Here is a 22,171-nt window from a genome sequence, read left to right on the forward strand (position 1 = left end):
TTGGTGTGTACGCCCCATTAGAGTTAGTAAAATATTTAAAGTGGACTAACCCTAAAAAATGCAAGGTTCCCACGGGTCCTTGAAATCCTTGAAAGTTTGTGAATCTGGGGGGAAAATTCAAGGCTCTCTGAAGTTTTTGAAAATATACATACATAGATAAATGGCATTGAAAGTGCTTGAATCTATTTTATGCAAGAAGTTTTCTGGAAAAAATCCATATTATTCCCTGTGTGGTGTAGGATCATATCAAAAATTCTAGACTTACAGCTAAACTGTTTGCTTTAAATGCTTATATCTTCTAAATGCCAATGTTGATTCATACCAAAATGCTTTTTTGCATAGTTGTGTTTGACACATGAAAACTTCTCGGGTTACGTATGTAACTGTTTGGTTCCTGAGAAGGGAACGAGACGTTGCGTCTCCCTTGCCATACTTCCTGCCTCCCAGTAAAGCCGTCTTTGGCAGTATTTCAGATTGCAATATCAGATAGCGAGTCTTTGTTGTTAAGCCTCACCATTGGTTGAATATGATATACACATTCAGACGCACTTACCCCTGGAGGGTCCCCAAAGTGTCACCGCAGTGATGCAGCGCGAGTTCCCTCAAAAGGGAAATGTAACAATGTATCTTAAAAGGTAACACGATGTAACCTTGCTCTCACTTGAAATGTCCCCCCACATTTAGTCCTTGAATTTAAGGGAATCGGATCTGGAAAGTCCTGGAAAGGTTCTTGAATTTAAAGTTAACTAAGGTGTGGGAACCCTATAAATGTGACCAAATGACACTCACGTCTTGCGGTGCATTTGTAACCAATACCCCGCTTTAAGGCATCTTAGGGTTTGGGGGAAGTTTTATAGGACACACCAGAAAGCTTAAAGGGGTTTGAAGCAGACAAAGCCAGGGGTCACTGTCTGGAACGAAACAAAAGCCTTTCCCTGGCTCCTCTCGTAGACATGAAGGTGGACATGCTCGGCTAGGCAGGGCAGGGGTGAGAGGAGGCTTAATAAAGCACATAGGTTTCTGCTGTAGGGGGAATTTTGTCCTGACTGACAACCCATGAAGAGGCTTTATCTTGTGTGACAGTTATGCCTGAAGTAAGTGATCTGGTTTTAACCGCCTGTCTCTCCGCAGGAACCCAGATGGAGATGTTCGTCCGTGGTGTTACATCTCAGATCACGAAGATGGACTCGACTGGAAATACTGTGATATCCCTACCTGTCAGAGTGAGTGTTTTAAAGAAAATTAATGGTGATGAATGATAAGGAGCATGTTCCCATTATCTTCATTTAAGTACTCTAACAACTGCATATTTTAGAAAGAAAAATAACTTTAATTGCTCCACCAGAGATCACACTGTCCCAGCATGCACGGATACTTTTGTGATGCCTGTCATCACTTGATAGTTTTGCATTCTCCACCCAAAAAACATACATAAGTGATTGTGGGTGTTTGAAATGATTTGCATGCACCTTAAACCAATAGTGATTAGATTGGTTATTCATGTGAGTTAACTTCTATTTATCTTTTTCAACATTTCTTTCAGTCCATGCAAAGTACACATTTTGTGTAATTCCTATGAATGTCCTCGGCATTGGTAGTACCAGGCCGTACCTTTTTTACCTTTATTTGGCTGAGTTTTAATGAATAAGTCTTCCTGTGCATGACTCGAGGGCGTATGTGTGTGCATGTGTATACGAGTGCAAACTCATTTACCTGTCAATCTTATTTGTTTAATCCTACTAAGCGTGTTTTCTACTGTACTGGCAGTGAACGAGAGAGAAAGTGTGTATGTAATCTGATCTGGTTGTTCTCTTCGGTTTCACACTTACTGTATCACACCCCATAAACACGCAGTATCACAGACTGGGTTGAGTGTGGACGGCGGAAATTGCATGGGGGTGTAAGATCAGTACCCACCCCATATGAGGGTTGTTTCACCCTAAAATTATCATTACGGTACATTCACACGGGGTGAAAGCGTTAACGGTTCTTATTCACTTTTAATGGGTTAGGTGATGTGCTGCTGAACTCAATTGTGGATCTGTCGCCTTCGCGTCACTGCCGTTGCTCGCGGCAGAAGTTGAACATTTCTCAACTTTTCAAGCATCAACGCGAAAATTGGCGAAAAGCCAATTAGATTGCCTTATGCAAATAACCTAGAGTGAGCCAGCCAATTACGTTTAAGCAAGACCGGAGCATGTGGTGCGGCCACTGTGATTAGCTGTCGGCCACGCTTCAGACAAGCCTTCCGTCAAGCGCTAACGCTTTCGTCCTGTGTAAATGTACTGGTTAAGTTTTTCAGTCGCTTTGGGACATTTCTCGAATCACACTTAAAATGTGCAAAATAGTGCCCAATTTGAAAAAGTGATTTTTTTTTTTAAACAATTTGTATAAACAGCACAACAGAATTCATATTTACACCTTTACTTGTTTCCCATACGCAAATGTGATCACAAAACTATGGATGAGGGCCGGAGTGGGACTCATTTTCAGCCCTGTAGTTTCATGCCTTATACCGGATCACTTTAGTTTATGACTGACTATATTAAAATAATATAATTAAATCCTCAGTAGCTTATATAATAGTGCACTGTTAGCAGCCTTGCAATTCATTGTATTTTTCAAAAATATCATTTTCAAATCAGTTTAAATACAGTAGCCTAAACCATGTTTTTTTTTTTGCCATAATCGTGCAACAAATACCATAAGGTAAACTATTTTAATATGATTAAATTAAACTTATTCAAAAAACTACTGAAAGGGAACAAATGTGTTTGTCTTTTTCTCTCTATTTCTATTGTTTGGAAACCCCTGATATAAATACACAAGCAAGATTTATCAAGTATACAGGGGAAACAGATGGGAAAATCAAAATCCTTATCTTAACTTTTTACTACTTAGATCATGAATATTGCCAAACCTTGTGTCAAAATAACAAATAAATTTTGTTTTACTTGAGAAAACATTATATTCATATGAAACTTACTTTTTTCCAATAAACTGATGAGTTTTGCATCCAATAGATTTTTGTTACTCTTGCAATAGATCTTGAATAATGACTATTTATAGGCAGATTTATTGTTACATCTATGACTTAGATTTGAAAAAGTTATGATTTGTACATTATTTTCCTTTCAGAGGCCGTTCGTATCAAGTTGAGCTCAAGTTCATTGGGAATTGTCCCGGTCCTCCCTATGGCCAAACTGGGCCTGCTATTGACTAAGAATTGAAATCGATCGAAATTAAGACACAACCTCGAACTTTAAAACTCGAATAAAAAAATGAAATCGCAATGCTGCCACGCCCCCATGTCACGTCCGGTCAGCTTGCCAAGCTTTTGTAGTGTAAACATGTGTTTGAATGTGTTCGAACAGCCACAGGAGACCGCCTTCTCTCTGCCCATTTATCTAATCTGAGGTACTGAACACAATGTTTTACGTCTTTTCTGACTTCTGCTGCGAACACACGGTGTACATCGCTATTTTTAGCCTTTTTTATTGATAAAACTAAAGCGGCTGATCTCTACAGTTTCATTTTGCAAGCGTGTGAAAGTTCTTATTTAATAAATTGCGCAGAAAATTCAGAGAAAGCTCTAACATATACATGTACAAAACACTGTGCAGCATGTTTACTTGGAGCCGATTCACACCGGATGTGTGGCGTGAGCGTCTCAGCTGCGTGGCGTGTCCGTTTTTATTTAGGCTCCCATGTTAGCAGGTTTGACCGTGCACACCATCTGCATGACACGTACGTCTCACGCGCGGCTCGAGCTGCGCCGAAAACGCGTGCATGCTAGGAATAAGGCCGACGCCTATTTTTCACGCCACACGCAAGCGTCTTGGAAGCATTTCCAGACAAAATAGAACACAAAAAGTGGTTTATATGTTAATTTGACACGACGTTGTTTGACATAAATGCAGACATGTAAATAAAAACCTATTTCCAACTATTGAATCTGTCAGCAGGCTACAGAACGAAAGTCTTTCGGTAATCAAATCAGTATGTTTAACATGAAGTACACTCTAAAAAAACAAACGGTGCTATATAGCACCAAAACAATTGCTTTGGATCGTAACGATAGAAGAACCATTTTAGTGCCATATAGCACCGGTGAAGAACCAGTGAAGCACCAGTGAAGCACCAGTGAAGCACCAGTGTAGAACCATATAGGGGCCATATAGCACCACATATGGTTCTACATAGCACTATATGGTTCTACACAGGTGTTTCACTGGTGCTTCACTGGTTCTTCACCGGTGCTATATGGCACTAAAAATGGTTCTTCTATCGTTACGATCCAAAGCAACTGTTTTGGTGCTATATAGCACCGTTTGTTTTTTAGAGTGTAGCCTATTGCAGGTAGTTTCCCTACGTCTCCCCATACGTCGAACAAGGGCGATACAAATCATACAAATCACGTCAAAAACCCTTCTGGTAAGCAAGGGCATAGAAACCGCCACGCAGCTGCCATGCAACAGACACGCCACGCATCCGGTGTGAATTAGCCCTTACAACACAAGCAGCGGACTCCAACATAATATTAGTTCACGTCCATATAAACTCGTCATAACTCCCGCTTGCGTTTAAATGACGTTCACATTTCGCATCTAAAACAATGGGAAAAACACAACCTTGCTGCTTCCCCTAATTTTTTTCTAAAACGCTTTCGATGAAAAGCCCACTGCAAAACATTTTTGACATTGAAAAACTGTCTGCAGCGCGGCCACCCCATGAAAAAAAGAGCGTGTTGCGACCGCGTCGCTTTCTATTTGAGCGTGTTTGCCATGAGGCTACATTCAAAATAACGTATTTGCACAGAAAAGATGCAAAATGTTAATTGCAGCCCCTTAAGTAGCACGGGTATATTTGTCGTGCCCAAAATACATTGCATTGCATTATTTGTTTATGCCAAAATTCATTAGGATATTATGCAAAGATATTTTGTCAATTTCCTACCCCAAATATATCAAAACCATCAAAATGTTCTCAATATTTACATTTTTTTGCACCCTCAGATTCTAACAAACATTCTGTGAAAATATAATCTTGACATTTTTAATATTAACTAAGGTCATGTCAAAGATTGAAATCAATGTAAAAAAAATCTAACTTTGTTGTCACTAATCTCATCATTACATTGAGACTTTATCCTGAATTTCACAGACAGGGTCACAATTTTTTGCAGTGGGCTTTTCTTGAGAGCTTGAGTTTATAGCACCCCTCTTTACCTGTGTGACCTCTGCTTTAATTGTCCTTTTCATCTCCACTTTAGCAAACAAGAGACCTGCTCACCAGCCAACACAAATGCACTCACTAACCTATTTCACAAAGGGCACACACGCACACATTCATCTGTATGGATGCCCTGTATTTCTGTGCCTGAAAGCTTTCCCAACAAATGCCCTTCTGGGCTAAGACTGTTCTGAATGGGCAAATTTAGGACAGCTTTTGTCACTGCCAATTTTCTTCTGTGTTAGGCTCACTGATTCGAGTCTGCTTTACCGTAAATGTGTGCATGCGCGCTCTGGTTTGTAACCCATCCGATTGTGACGCGTCCTAGATTCCCGTAAGGTCTCGGGGCATCGCCCATATCAAGTACAACCCTCCGCACGCTCCTGTTTTAGCCTGAATATGTTGGATGGCAGTGAGGTGTCCCTAAACAAGAGTGCCCACAGGGTTGGCATTGAATGCAGGGCGATTTGTTGGCCCTTTAGCTCTCGGGCAGCTGTTATGATGTAAAATCCGAAAGCAGTCGGCGCCATTGTAACCTCACAATTGACACGTGTACATACACCTGAGGCTGTTTTTCATATTTGTTACATTGTACTAAATGATCGCCGAATGAAAGAACTGAACTTGCTCCAGACTTTCTTTGGTTGTTTTGAATGATTTTTCCTTAAGGACAGTGACCTTGCATCAGGTTTCTTTTAGATGTTCATCAATTAGCTCGCAAAAACTCACAATTGTGTTTATAAGCGAGTGCACACTAATAAGCAAAACATGACAAATGTGAACTTTGTGCACTTTACTTTGGCTGAAGATCCCAAAGGATCAATCAAAAGTTATCCATAGTTATTAGTCTTATTTTGCAAGCCAAATTCAGTATGTGATGGATGTTTGTGACCCAGCTAAATTCCTTTATTTTTGTGATTTATTGTTTTCAACATAAATTCATCTTACGAAATGTAAAAAAAGGACATTTTTAAAAAATATAACCTTGATATCTTTAATATTTTTCATTCTTCAAATGTTTTGAGACATTTTCTAAAATGATGCACAGTGTCTGCCAAGTTCTTGTTTAGTGTTTGCTTTTGTAGCTATAAACATTTAATGAAAGCTTTATCTTTTGTGCCGTTTGTTTCCACCTGCAAATCTCATTAAATTAGGAATTTGTCATTACACAGGTGGATGTTATTGTACACTTACGATCAGCTGTTTCTTTGACACGTTCAGAATAACTAAAAGAAGTTTAAGGGTTTAAATATCATTATTATGCACTGCCTTGAATAACACAAAGTGAAAAGCTGAATATTAAATTATTTTTAAAGGTTGGGCGTTAAGATAATAACCTGTCTCGTAACATACCTGTGGATATTTTAAACTAAGGTCGAGTGCCAAATTATTTGTCTGGTTGTAATAGACAGGTGAACCACAAAGATGCAGATGTCTCTCTCTGTCTCTCTCTCTCTCTCTCTCATTGCTTATCATTTGTTTTGTGAACAACAGCACCTGGTAAAGGTGTGAATTTATTGTAGTGGCCCAAAATGATGTCCAACTTTAAACATCTTTGATATCTTTGCTCTTTATTGAAATATTGTATAAAAGATTATAAAGCATTAAAAATGATGAATGAAAACAGATGTGTTAAAAACAACACAATCTGTTTTATTATTGGAACAACTAAGTAAATAAATGTATTTATTTTATTACAAAAAACAGAAACATAAAAATGACACATAATTTGTTACAATTAACACATCTTTTATTATAGTGTATGTTGTATGGGGTGGGCAATACAGCCTCAAAAAAAAAGATTTTTTGCGGTAATGATATTTATGACAGTATAAAATATTCTGGAAAAGGAAAGGCATTTTCCATCCAATGAGCTCTTATTGATGACAGACTTATTTGAAGTGTAAATCCATTGTCATACGTTGGCAGAAGCAGCATTAAAATGCAATAGTAGTGACACGTTAACACAAAATGAGTCAAATGTAAACAAACTACAAAGAAGAGATAAAATGGTATAAACATTTTACATCACTTTGACACTTCCACAGATTTTCTACTGGTTTCCCATACATTCCCAACATATCCCAGTAACTTAAGTCATGAGCCAACAATTTAAAACTTTAAAAAAATGTTTTTACATGTAAGTGCACTTTTGTTCGCATAAATGTCAAATAAATAACATTGATATTAAAGGCGGGGTGCGCAATCTCTGAAAGCCAATGTTGACATTTGAAATCACCTAAAGAAACACACCCCTACCCCAATAGAATCTGGACATTCTTTTGATAGACCCACCCCACACATACGCAATACGTACTCGGCCCGACTCCCAAAGCGTTTTTCAAAAATCGTGCACCCCGCCTTTAATCATGGCATATTTGGGGTTGTAAGATAAATGTTCATCTAGTTGAAATCAAACACAAGTAAATAAATCAGATTTTCATATAAACACAGGAGAAATCAGCAAGTCATCTGTCTGTGTCTATGGTCTGTGTAAATTGGATTTACTTGATTTTCACCTCCATCATATCATAATAATCAACATCCTTTACTTCTTTTCCCAACTCAGCAGATGCTAATAGACACTTGATCACAATGTTTTGGGTGATCAAAGACACATGCTATTTTTGCGTGACCCCGGGCTGGGTTGAGAGATGAGATCTGTAGCGCTCGTGTCATTCTTCATTTGTGTCACTTCTGTCGCCCGCCCTTCGAAAACACTATAATTATTCTGTTTCTATTCCGCACGCCTCCTTCAACCTTTAATTAAGTTTGTATTTGCTCCTCTAATGCTGTGTCAACAAAAGTATTGATCTTGGACAGGCACATGATGGCGAAGTATGCTACAAGTTTACGTGTTAAAATGTGGATCATATTTCTTGCTCTCTGCGTGACGTTCAACATCTCAACAACATGTTTGTAATAACTTTGATACTTCTCCCGCGCATTGTTAATTTCATCCGCCAAATCTGCGAAAGATCCACGGGTCAGAAAAACACAATTAGAAACGCCTTTTGATACACTGTCAAAATTCCCCCAGCAGAAAATAAAAGCGTATTAATAGTCTGCTTTTTATGGAACGGTCCACAACATCAACAAATTAATTTCACCCTGATGCAGATCCAGCTGTCGTAACTGTAAAAAAAAAACTGTAAACCAAAACACATGTACGCCGGGCTGGATAACTGTGTCGGTAATGAAGGGTGGAGGCCAAAACAGGAACGCAATTTATCTGAATGTGAATTAATGACAGACAAGCAGAAAAAGGATGTGAAGGATATTTTTGAATGATTTACAAACAAATAACCAAACCTCAGCTGCTTATTATAGTCCTTTTATAGGTGTATTTAACTAAATGTAGTGTTAAAGTAGGTAATTGCTGGTGTTTTAAAACAATCCTTTACTCAAACTAAACAGCTTTTTGGGGTAAATGTGGTATAAAGTTACTGTTTTAAATACTTTCTACCCTGTCAAAGGGGTGGTACCCTTTCAAAAAGTACACCTTTGCATTTAAGTATCTCAACATTACATATTGCTACCAAATGTGTACCTAATGGTAGATATTAGGACCTTTTTACTGCCCTATTGACAGCTGGGGGCCATATTTTGACTTATTTTTTAACAGTCTACACATCTTTGTACAGTTAATTGAGTTATTGCCATTATGTTGGCCATCAGCCCTCATGCTCTAGATCAGGGGTGTCAAACTCATTTTAGGCTGAGGGCCAGATGGTAAATTACGCCATGAAGTGCGGGCCGGATAATGTTTTTAAACCTTAGTGTGCTGATAATTGTGTTAAAATTAACTTAACAAACCAATCAATTAGTTTGTTTAGCAAGAAAACTAGAGAAACACACAGCTCTGTGAAAACTACATTTCATAAGGTCACACTCATACTGTATATTATACACACAAATTTACATCTGTACAAAACCCACTGGCCTTATAGGTTGAAAAGCTTTAATTTAACTTCTTTTGCCTTAATGCCAAAATTATTTATAAACCATTCACTTTTCTTTGGAATATATTTGTAATGAGAACAATCATTTAGAAAATGAAAATGCTACAGTAGATGGGGCAGTGGCCCAAACCAAAAATGGCACTATGGGGGGTGGTACTATTATTATGGTTTTAATAAAGTATTATAAATATTATGTATTATATTACTAGCATCAACTTAGACAAGTGATTATAATGGGAAATATAATAAGAATTAAAGTGTGACAATCTGCTAAATATTCAATATGATTTACCTGCTGGCTTGATGGAGCTTTGAATCCATGTTTGCAATGTTGAACTGCTGCTAAAAGCCTCTCTTTCTGTTCTCTGTCGTTATTTTGTGAAGGCATTGGTGTTTTTTTATTTTTTGTCTACAAAGTGTGCCAACAACAGCAAATTTAGTGTTTATATTAACTTAGATCTGATCAGGAACATTAAATTGATTAGACAAGCATTGTAACGTTAATAAGAATGTGGATATTTTGTTTTTGTTAGCTTGCTAAGATGTTAGCACTTTTAGAACACTGACAGCAAATCATTACCGGAAGAAATACATAAACATACTTACAAATTACTAATTCTGCGGTTTAACAACTGATAATGTAATGAATCTACCTGTTAAAGGAACGAACTTCGGAAACTGTCGTCTTCGCTCTCCAGGCAGAGAGTGGACACAGAGATGCTGCGGAGCGGGCGAGAAAACACGAAGTGGATCACTGGAATCAGTGGATCTTTAGCGGAGCGGTAACAATAAAACGGCAAGATTTTTGGGCACCGTGTTTAGTCTATGTTCCGCGTTTTGCTGCTTTCTGCAAGTCTCTCATATTAAAAACGAACTAGACACCCGCCTAAAAGGGTTTTTAAAATATGTATTTAATATTTAATAATACTGTATAAATCATCACGCGGGCCGGATTGGACACCTTTGCGGGCCGTATCCGGCCCGCGGGCCGCATGTTTGACACCCCTGCTCTAGATGTTTAAAGTCACATAAATTGTAGGCAATATTTTACATGACATTTACATTTATTCATTCAGCCAACACTTTTTGTCTTAGGTCCCAACAATAAGTGTAGTCTGCAGGAGTTAAAGCTAGGGAAAGATGAGCAATATATTTTTTTAAATCAAAGTTTGACAGTGGAAAGTTTGGGTGTTTTGGAAAACACTGAGAAGTTTGGAGAAGATGAATAATTTGACTGTTGGATTTGTTTTTGCTCACATACGATGACGCAAAACGGGCCAATCCAAGAGAGCAGGATTTATCCCCACCCACCAATAACGTTAAGAAATCCAGCTATAGGAACGCCTGAATACAGGGACTTGGCAAGAAAACGTTCAGCAAGAAGTGTGAATTTGAAGCAGTATGCTAAATGTCGACATGACAGTACACTTTCACAAATAAAGATGCTATAAATGGTTGTTTACAGCGATGCCACAAAAGAACCATTTTTGTTTCCCCTGGGATGGTACCCATTTAGGTACCTTTGAGGTTCCAATATGCACCTTTTAGGTAAAAAAAGTCTACTTTTTGATAAGAACCCTTTTCCACTACAATGAAATGCTTCTTTGGATGTTAAAGGTTCTTTATGGAACCATTTATCCAAAAATGGTTCTTCTGGAGCACCTTTATTTTTAAAGGGGTGGTTTAAAAGTATTTCATGCATTCTGACTTATTAACACAGTTATAGAGTTGTTCTTCATGCTAAATGTAGACAAAGTGTCAAAAAAGCAGTTTGGCGTGTTACAGAGTATTTCTGTGGCGAATGCAAGGGTTCGTACAAGTTTCTGAAAGTTTTTTTTTTCGATTACAGGTCTAGCTGAAGTTTCAGGGTTTTCTATACGTATCACTTATTTTTATTGGCACTTCCACCGGAAAACCCCACCCACCCGTCAATCAACATGAGACGTAGAACTTACAAACATCACATTACACGACAGCTTTGTTTCATTTCAAAACTAACAATGGCACGAAAGAAGAAGTGTGTTTTTGGATGTAGGGAGAAGTAAGCCAGCCTTATGGAAACAATGGATATAGTTTCTTATCCAGGGAAGCATATTATATAAATGATACGAACATGTAGTGAATCATAAGTTAAACAGTGTTGTATAGTGTTGCATGACTCGTACTCGCTCCTCCCGCGGTATAACTCCTCCTTCTTCATTTTTTCGTGAGTTATCGGAAAGAATCGGTAAAGCTAATCTTTCTTTTATAAATCTGATGAAACTAAAGACTCTTTGAAGATATAAAGGATCTAATACTACTCTATAGGTACTCCAGATTAACATCAGAAATGCAGAAACAGCGTGTGTTATTTGAGCTTTAAGAGTGCATACTAAAAGTTTGTTGCAGGCAGCAGTTAGAAGAATGGGTCTGTTTTATAAATCTGATGTTTGTGCTAAGTGTGGTTTTGTGTTTGTGGAGTTCACCAAATTAGACCATTGTTTTCTAGTATGTTTTGGCTTTATTGCTTTGATAAGACTTCATTAGATCAATAAGACAATGAAAGCCGTGTGGGCTTTGGCCTCTTTGATATTGCATTGAGATTCCTGCAGAGAACAATCAGTCTCAAACCCACAGATCTCTTTCATTATATTAAAGAGGACCTCATATAGATTTCCTCTGTTTTTATACCAGGCTAATGATATTTTATTTCTTAACCTAACCCTCCCACACTCTCAGAAAAAAGCTACAAGAAGTTACAAAAGTGGTACCTTTTCAAAAAAGTGCAGTTTGAGGGTGAATTTTGATACCTCAAATGCCGCTTTTCCATTGCATAGTACCCCACGTTTAGGGTCGGGTCAGCTTAATTTTGGAGGCTTTTAAACTGGGTACAGTACTTTTTTTTGTACTACCTCAGTTAGGGTTCCAAGCAAGCTGAGCTGATACTAAACCGTGATGTAAAAACACTGTTGGTCCGAGAGAATCGTCACTACCAGCGTCATCGCTACAATGCAAGATTAGCTTTACCTTCATTTGTGCGCTGCCAGGCAAGCCTGTTGTCATCTGTGCTTTGCTGTAAGTTCCCAAACTCGCTTTTAGCAGTACAAAACTCAACAGGTTGAGAATCAAGGACACCATACCAGTGTTTTTAAGGCTTGCAGTTTGTGGCGGCACATTCGTGACACGCACGTCCGCATGGACCGCATTTTTGCAACTTAAATCAGCGGAGAACGGGGTGTTTGTACAAAAACTGTCATGTGATAGAGAGGTAGTGATAAACGCGATCTATTTGTGGTGGTAAAAAATGAATGTATGAGGATGTATTGCATTCCAACAACGCTCTCACATGTATGATGTCAGTTGGCAGCACTAATACTGTATAACGACACGCCTATAATTCCTCCTACTCTGAAGTGATACTAAACTCGATGGAAAAGCTAACCAATCCAAACTAAGGTAAGCTGACCCCGACCTGACCCGTGGGGTACTATGCAATGGAAAAGCGCCAAAAGGTACATATTGGTTCCGCAAAGGTACATTCTGGTTCCTCAAAGGTACATACTGGTTCCTCCAAAGTACCAAAATGGTACATACCTGTATTGGGACCTTTTTAAAAGGTACACTGTAAAAAATTGCTGTAGTTATGCAGCTGTTGCCAGTAACTTACTGTAGATTAAAATGTATGTAACAGTTTGTTCAAAGTTAAATGAACATTAAACATTAACAAGTCTTTGTCTTAACAGAATAAAACTATAAAATAACAGCATAATGCAAAGCATTCTGGGAACCAGAAATCCTCATCAACCTTTTTTCCTTCAGATTTCGATTCCCATGCTTTTCATGAGGCTGTTTTTTTAGTTTTATTCTGTAAAGACAAAGACTTGTTATTGTTAAATGTTAATTTAACTTTGAACAAACTGTTGAAGCAAGGCCATGGAATAACCATATTTGGTTCCTTTAAAGAACCATTCAATCAATAACCATTAGAAGAACCAATACTTTCATGTGTTTTTATAATCTAAACCTTTTGTGAAACAGACAGGTTCTGCGGATGGTTCTTTATGGAACCATTCAGCCAAAAATGGCTCTTTTATGACATCATGAAGCACTGTTATTTTTAAGCCTATAGATTCAAACATGCGTTGTTTAATTTTTAAAAGGTTTTATTTAAATCATAATGGCGTTTTCTAATAAAAATGTTCCTTTTGAAATCTTAGCTATGTTTACCTTGAAATTAATGAGATCAAAGTGGACTATCTGTAATCAGCCAGAAATGAACCCTTTCAGAAAGACGAGCCGTCTCTTATTAGCAATAACAATCTTTATTATTTCATCTCGCTCGGCTATATCTCAGCACTCGGCTAAAAGTGTTCCTGGCAGAGTCTGCAGGGTGTGGCGCAGAAACGAACTTATGAATGTATTTTGGAGAAAAAAGAAACACCCACAATCCTCTGCAAAAAAGGAGGCGAAAAAGCGTACCCCAGATGTCATCTGAATTTATGTCTCTAATTACCTTATTTTAATAACACACGGAATAAAAGAAAGAACGAAAGAAAGAGAGACAGAGAGAGAGAGAGAGAGGCCCTCAGACACGCTTATCCCCACTTACTGCCAAGTGCTTTGCCAAGAACGTCTGCGTTTGATGTTGTTTTGTTTGTTATCTGGGTGTTTCTTTCCTTCTTCCCCTCTCTCGCGCTCTCTCTCTCTCTCTCTCTCTCTCTCTCGCTCTCTCTCTCTCTCAATGCTATTATGTTTTCCTCTCTGCAACACTGGACTACCCTGCTCTAGCACACTTGCGTCACCCCCGTCGAGCCCTCCAGTAATGACAGTCTGGATTTTGAAAAGCAAAGATGAGTCACTGTAGTCGGGATGATGGGCAATATGAGGTCGGGGATCATCATCGTAGCTCTGGACAATATTATAGCACTAACTCTTAAGCGAACTCAGTGTCATGTGCCACCTCTCGAGAGTTTTCGAGAACGAGCTACTGTACCTCATAAACAGACGGCTATTGGGGACATTTGAGGTTAGGGCTGGCAAGTCAAATTGAATCCATATTAAACACACACTTTGTCATATTGTGATTGATAACGCACGTTATTCCAATGAAAAAAAATGTTTGCCTTTTGTATTGTTTAATCAGTAGAGATAAGCCCTGTTAATTCGTTTAAACACCTGTCATACAGAGACGGTTTGTTTTATCATTTGCCTACGCGGTATCAGATAACATGGTTTATTTTTGTTTACATTTATGCATTTGGTGGACACTTGCATGCAAAGTGACTTACAGTGTATTCAGGATATGGGTTGCCAAGGGATCGAACCCATGATATTTGCATAATGCTTTACCAATCGAGCTACAGGAACACATTTTTTTTTTTAAATAATTTTATGCCTTTACCGTCAACCCTTACATTCTCAACTGTGTTTGATTTTATACCCAAATTCATGCTGAGAGGGCAGCCCCTTAAAAATATATTGTATGTGTGGTTGTACTTTGCATCTTTCTATTGTGTTCGCTTTTCCTGATCTGGATGGATGCCAGTCTAACACAAAACTCGCCAGCCAAGCTCTTTATAAAATCTTCACATTCCAGCGTAGACTTTGAAGTAAGTTGTTTTTCGTTTAAAGCGTGGATATTTGTAGTTACTGCCCTTGTTCGGAACATCTTTACTGCGTGAGGTGGGTTTTCGATAAGCCTTTTGAAGTTTTGTAGGTAAGTTAACTCAAAAAACATGGTGTGGTCAGGCCAGCTGTGTTGTTGAGAGAGATGTGCAGCGGTAGGAAAACCCAGTATGTGATGAGAGGTTGAAGTACACAGTGAAGTACGATCGCTCCGTCGCAGTCTTTAATCTTCCGTGATCCCGAAGAGCAAAACGTTCCGACGCTCCTGTCATTGAAGTGGTAAAGGAGCGGTCCAGAACGTTTCTTTTTCCGTTTCCACTTCTCTCCAGGCATCCGAGTGTGAGAAACGTCTTTCTGTGTGCTTTAAAAGCATAATTAGGGCTTTTGTCCTCGAAAAAATATAATTGCGCTTAGCGTTCCATTTAATTTCCATCCAGACATTCCTCACTGGCAGCAGTGGATCATCTTCAGATGAGGTCCACTCGAGCAGACCCGTGTTTGACTTAACACTCTCATGTAGACATTGTTCTGGATTTATGAGGGAGGAGGAACACACTTCAGTGCCAGTTGTGGTGTGTTTTTGTACTTTTGATTAATGAGAGGAACAGATTGTGAATTATATTGTGTCTGTTTTTAGAGACTAAAGAAAGTTGTGTGACTTTCCTCTTCAGTTTTTGCCTCTTCAGGGTCTGGATAGCAAGGTGCTTTACATTTGTTATTGCCATTATGCATTGTTGTAAAATGGGCCATGTGGTGTAATTAAAAGCATGATTTTCTTTTGATCTTTTAAAATAAAAGTTCAGTGTACTTGCACTTCAAAACATGCTGGGTTGTTTCAACTCATGGTTGGATAACATATGTGACCCTCGACCACAAAATCAGTCATAAGGATGAATTTAACAAAATAATGGTTTGTTAAAGGAATAGTCTACCCTTTTGCCATATTAAACTATGTTATTACCTCAACTTAGACGAATTAATACATATCTATCTTTTTTCAATGCGTGCACTGTACAGCGCGTCTTGAAGGTGTTAGCATTTAGCCTAGCCCCATTCATTCCTATGGTACCAAACGGGGAAGCCAGCAAACACTTCCGTGTTTTCCATATTTAAAGACTGTTACATGAGGAGTTATACCAGTAAGTATGGTGCCACAAAATAAAACTTTTTTTTGGTACCTTAGGAATGAATGGGGCTAGGCTAAATGCTAACACATTCACAACGCGCTGTACAGTGCACGCATTGAAAAAAGATAGGTATGTATTAATTCGTCTAGGTTGAGATAATAACATAGTTTAATATGGCAAAAGGGTAGACTATTCCTTTAAGCTAGGACAATATTTGGCTAAGATACAACTATTTGAAAATCTGGAATCTGAGGGTGCAAAAAATATAAATATTAAAATGGCCTTTTAAGTTCTCAATTTTTAACTCTTTCACCGCCAGCGTTTAAAAAAAAAAGTTGCCAGCCAGCGCCAGCGTTTTTCATGATTTTCACCAAAGTTTAATGCCTTCCAGAAAATGTTCTTCTTTAAATATATAAACATACAATATACCTAATGAAAGAACAGACCCTCTGCTTTCAAACAACAACAAAAAAAAAAAACGTTTCATCCTACATTCAGTGGTTCTTTTGCAATCAGCTTTTGAATATGGGTAGGTTTCTGCAAAAACACCACATTTTGAGCAAAAAGCAGAGATAATTCAATTTTTGTGACGGACTTTTCATAGAGATCCCATTCAGAGCGATCTTTAAAACAGACACGGACATGCAGCCGCTTGCCATAGGGCAATACTTCCGGGTTTAAAAAGTTGCGGAAGGGCGCCACCTGGTGGATAATAGTGGTATTGCGGAAAGACAGAAAATCTCGTCATTGGCGGGAAGCGTTTTCTCTTAATTGACGAGATATCTCATCAGTGGCGGGGAAAGAGTTAAGCAAAACACCCCTGTTTTTCAATATTTTACTATGTTCTTAGCTCAACTTGCATGAATTCATACATACCCATCTTTTTTCAATGTGTGCACTTTTAATCTTTGTATAGCGCTTTGTAATGTAAAGCTGCCTTGAAACAATTACCAATTGTGAAAAGCGCTATATAAAAAAATTTAATTGAATTGAATGTGTTAGCATTTAGCCTAGCCTCATTCATTCCTATGGTTTAAATAGGGAAAACATGGTGTTCACGTATATTTACGACACTTTAAAAATGCTGGGTTGTTTAAAGGGACACCATGAAACTTTTGGCCACTAGGGGGTGCTAGACACGTATTTTTCACTTCTAGCGCCCCTAGAGCCCACAAGCGCCGCAGCACTGTCGCAAAGGAAAGGAACTGGCCAACCTTAAAACTAAACTAAAAACTAAACATTTAAAATGCTAAACGATCAACATTTTGAGACAACAGGGAGAAACGCAGTAATGTTACAACTTTCTGATGAGGAACTCGTCGTGGCAGAAGCCATTTCTCAATCTGAAGGTTGCAGCCTCCGGATGTCGTATTTCTAATACGTCATCAAGACTGTCTTATTTCACAATATTAACAATTACAAAGTTGACTATTATACTTAGTTAATCGTAAATTGTTGCAGTATGCTTATGACTTGCGAATGTAATGCTCAGTTTACCTTAATAACCCAGGCTTGATGACGTGTGCAGCCTGCATATTTGACCTCCGGAGGCTGCAGCCTTCCAATTCAGAAACGACCAGACGTATTTCCTTGCCTTTTTCCAAACAAATATTGTTGCATCCTCTCTCTCTCCCTCGCCACCAGGATTTTCCGCAATGGCGCTCGTTATTCCTCTTTTTTGTGTGAAAATCGCTCCAAATCCAAGTAAACCGATGCGTTTAGGTCTGCCGCTTTGTAATACGTCACGCGAGTGACAGCGGAACGCAGCAAATGAGGAAGAGAGAAGAGAGAAACGCTCGGATCTGATTGGTGAATGAATAGGGTTTGGTTTTACACTGTGAGCAAGTTTGAGTGCTATAGCATCCTGGATTGTAATTTAAATATCATAGACACAGTAAAAAGAAAGGTAAATACGTGAACACAGCATCTGAATACAGGGAACTATATGCAATATAATCGCCGTAATTTATAAAGAACATCGCATTTATGTATGAATCAACAGTTCATATAAAAAATTGCCTTAAAGGGGAATCGAACCCGGGTCGCCCGTGTCATAGGTCCGTGACACTAAAGACTGTGCCACAGAGTCACATATTAGAAACTGCTCTCTACACTCCTTAAGTAGCCTCCAGCAAAATTCACGTTAAAAACAAATTGTGTGGAGGAAGTGACGTATGCCGTAAAGCAGTCGAATTTTGTAGTTTTTTTGTGTGCTCTGGTTACTACCACAAACCCTAAGTTTTAAAATACGAGTAAAAGTGATACAGACCCCGGCAGGCTATGGTAGACATGTCATTCAACCTATTTAAAGTCGATGTACTATCACAAGGGTCTTGAAAATGTATTATGAAGGTTGAAAAATTACATGGTGTCACTTTAAATTCATTGATTTAATCAATCTATGGTTGGGTAATATATGAACAATTCAATTTGCTGGTTTAAATTAACCTAGAAATGTCCATAGGTGAGCGTTAAAACAACGTAAAGGAAAACACACCTATATTTAATATTTTACTATGTTCTTACCTCAACTTAATTAGCCACCAAACACTTCAATGTTCTCCTTTACTTTGTCATTTCATGCTGTCATGAAAGGGTTAAAAATTAAACTGGTCATTATTTACTCACCCACATGTCATTCCAGACCTGTATGAATTTCGTTCTGTAACGGAGAAAACGGTTAATGCTTGCTCTTTGCTTTTTACAATGATAGTGACTCCAGCATGAGGGTGCATAAATGATGATTGATTTCTCATTTTTGGGGGTGCGCTGTCCCTTTAACGCTCACTTTCAGTAGTTTTGTTTGTTAACAAATCTGCTCAGGATCAGTTCATATGGAGATCAATTTCAATCCCTCTGCTTGTGTTTTGACTGACTGTATACATTTTTGTAATTTTACTGTCCATCAAACTTTGCATATCAAGTATTTTTGTAAAGACGCTTTAAAGTTGGGATTGACATCATTACAGAGAGACCATGTGTGTGTGTGTGCGGGTGCATCTGTGGGTGTGTGTGTGGCCCGAGTCAGTCCCAGTGTGTATCTCTTTGAAAACAAAACTTTTCTTTGTATCCAGAGAGAGAAACAAGGCCTGACAAGTAGTGACTTGTGTTGAGATGGATTCTTGGAGTATTTTGGAGTAGATGTCTAAGAGGCTGCCTTTGAATCCTTATCACCAGTCTGCAATCTAACCTTTCTCTTTTTCTGTTTAACATTCACTGTCATTAAGACTTTACATGCGCACAACACATCAAAATCATCGGTTTATTTATTGGATAAAAGGCGGCCATGTGAGTTAAACCTGTATATGCGTTTTCCGGCAAACATTTACACTTTAAAATAATATTTTTTATATATTTTCTAAAGAAAATGAGAGGTCCTCTATGATTTATGCTCCCTATTTAAAACTCAGATCCCCATCAGTATAAGACAAATTTTTTCCCATAAAAGTAAGAAGTAAGAAAAATTTAATTTGTCATTCTTCTCCTTTCTCAGTTTAGATCTTGATTCTTCTTCTTTTTTTTTAGATTATTTTTTATTCAATGTACGAATTCAACTCTTTCCCTGTCTGAGTTTTTTTTTTTTTAAGTTGTCAGCCAGCGCCAGCAATTTTCTTGATTTTCACAAAAGTTTAATGCCTTCGAGAAAATGTTCTTCTTAAAATATATAAACAAACAAAAAATATCAAATGAAAGAACAGACCCTCTGCTTTCAAACAAACAATAAAATGTTTCATCCTACCTTAATTAGTTCATTTTATATCACCTCTTAAATATGGGATATACAGCTGTTTGCCCTAGGACAATATTTCCGGGTTTTATAAGTTGCGGAAGAGTGCCTGGTGGATAATAGAGGTATTGCGGAAAGCCGGAAATACATTGGCAGGGAAGGGCTTTTTCTTAATTTCTCTCAGTGGCGGGGAAATAGTTAATTTTGTACAGTTACACTGCAAAAAATGATTTTCAAGAAAACATTTTTTTAGTATTTTTGTCTTATTTTCAGTAAAAATATCTAAAAAAAAATGCAAAACGACCAAAGAAAATAAGTCTAGTTTTTAAAACAGAAATGAAAAATTTAAGTGATTTTGTGCATAAACCAGCAAAAACATTTCTTGAATTTTTCTATAGTGTTTAAGAATTTTTAAAGATTTTTTGCTTACCCCATTGTTTTGCTTGTTTTATGCACAAAATCACTTAAATTTGATATTTTTGGTTTAAAAACGAGACTTATTTTCTTGGGACGTTTTGCTCATCAAGAAAAAAGCATTTAATGTAAGAATTTTTAGATATTTTTCTAAAAACAAGACAAAAATACTAAGAAAATGTTTTCTTGAAAATCTTTTTTTTGCAGGGTAACCCTCGTGCATTGTTCAATTTATTTATTTATTTTCAATTTTTTTGCATAAATCTATTAATCAACCTCAATACTGATCAAAACTACCAAATGTTTACAAAAATGTCATGATTTTAACTCTTTAATTGGCAGCTTCATAAATGATGTCACTGATTTGGGGGGGGCACACAAAAGGGCAGATTTTCAATATAAAAAGTGATTGTGGAATGAATTTTTTTAACCCCTTTTCACAGTCTTGGGCATGTCAAAAGATTAGTTAAAACATTGGCTTTGATGCATTGTTAGTTTTTGTGCAGCATCAGATTTTACTTCTTTCTCCCTTATTTACTGTTTGTGGTTGTTTTTGCCTCATTAACTTCCATTATAACAACATTTTTTGATTGTAAAGTCATGAAAACTTATATTCATGCATTTTAGGTGGTTTGTGGTTTTTCCATTTACAAAGAGGTAAAATTTGTCATTTTTACTGTTAAACACCATGTGGCACTATTAACCCTTTTGTAGGTCTGTGCAAAAACAAAGCTTCATTTCTGGTTTGTACATTGAGTTATTTTGCAACCATTGACTTTCATAGTAGGAAAAACAAATATGATGGAATTCAATGGCTACCATCAACTGTGTGCTTTTCATCATTTATCACAATACTTACATAATATTGGTTTTCCTACTATGGAAGTCAATGGTTACAATCAATCATTTATCAAAATATCTTCTTTTGTGTTTATCAGAATAAAGAAATTCATACAGGTTTAGAACAACATGAAGATGAGAAAATGATTACAGAATTTTCATTTTTGTGTGAACTATCCCTTTTATCCTAAATATAACCCTAAGTCACGGTGATGTTAACATTCATCAACAGGACCAAACAGCTCCTCTGGGTGGCCTGAAGCAGATTGCGTCTATTATTTAGAAAATTACACGTGCACCACAAAGCGACACGGACAGTTAGACATTTTCTAAATTCCAACACCCTCATGTTTTCTTTCTCTTTCTGACCTCTCTTTCTCTCATCCTGAGACCTTTCATTTTTACAATTAACAAAATTCCCAAAATGCATCTGTGCATTCCCTTCCGATGAGGTGTAGTGTCATACAGCGCTCGTTCAGAGCTCACTGCTCACGATGTGGTACGTGTGTGTGTGCTGTTTTATTCATAGTTCATAAAACACGTTTCCAGACGATTTACCGGCAGATGGAAGTTAATGATTTGCAAATGCGTCCGTGTTACCAGATTTATTACTGACTGATGTTTCTACCCCCCAATGTTTTCTTCCAACAAAATGCTTTCACTTTTTTGCAACAAAGTCATTATTTTCTCTCTTTCTCTATTAGTGCCTGGTAATCTGGGATGTTTTAAGGACAACGGCGATCCGACACCGTTATCTGGAGGCTACCAGACCTCCACTGCACTCACAATTCAAAGCTGCATCAGTTTCTGTCGCAACCAAAGATTCAAGGTGTGAACCTTTAGGCCGATTCGGTCATTCTTGTTATTCTTTACACTGGAACTGTGATTTTGTCCTAACTTGTCTTTCGTATTTTTCAAAACAATTTAATAAAAAAATCTATACTTGTTTTAGAAGTGATCACCTGCATTTGTTTGTGGGAAAAGGAATCAATATGTATCGCATTTCGCTTGCTTTACTGATTACCCAAAGTCTCGGATTTAACCTGGCTTTAGTAAATCATGACATTCCTGATCATTCCTGAATTCTTGTGTGTTTTCCCTTTAGCTTGCCGGTATGGAATCAGGCTATGCTTGTTTCTGTGGTAACGACCTTGATTATCATCGTCACGGTGAAGCACCGAGCACAGAGTGTAACCATGTGTGTTTCGGAGACCACACCCAGCCCTGTGGAGGAGATGGTCGTGTCATAGTTTTTGACAGTAAGT

At 37.7% G+C, this 22,171-nt stretch overlaps 1 protein-coding gene across 2 annotated transcripts in view; it reads left to right on the plus strand.

Annotated features, from left to right (window-relative positions):
* The window catches only part of kremen1 (kringle containing transmembrane protein 1), a 79,964-nt gene that overhangs the window by 46,593 nt on the left and 11,200 nt on the right, over positions 1–22,171 (plus strand). For both annotated transcript variants that reach the window (XM_065250844.1, XM_065250843.2), the window contains exons 3-5: positions 1,132–1,223; positions 21,611–21,735; positions 22,012–22,165. In XM_065250844.1, coding sequence (XP_065106916.1) covers positions 1,132–1,223; positions 21,611–21,735; positions 22,012–22,165 — 371 coding nt within the window. The remainder of the gene's footprint in view (positions 1–1,131; positions 1,224–21,610; positions 21,736–22,011; positions 22,166–22,171) is intronic.

The sequence above is a fragment of the Paramisgurnus dabryanus genome, chromosome 5 (assembly GCF_030506205.2).
Source record: "Paramisgurnus dabryanus chromosome 5, PD_genome_1.1, whole genome shotgun sequence".
NCBI lineage: Eukaryota > Metazoa > Chordata > Actinopteri > Cypriniformes > Cobitidae > Paramisgurnus > Paramisgurnus dabryanus.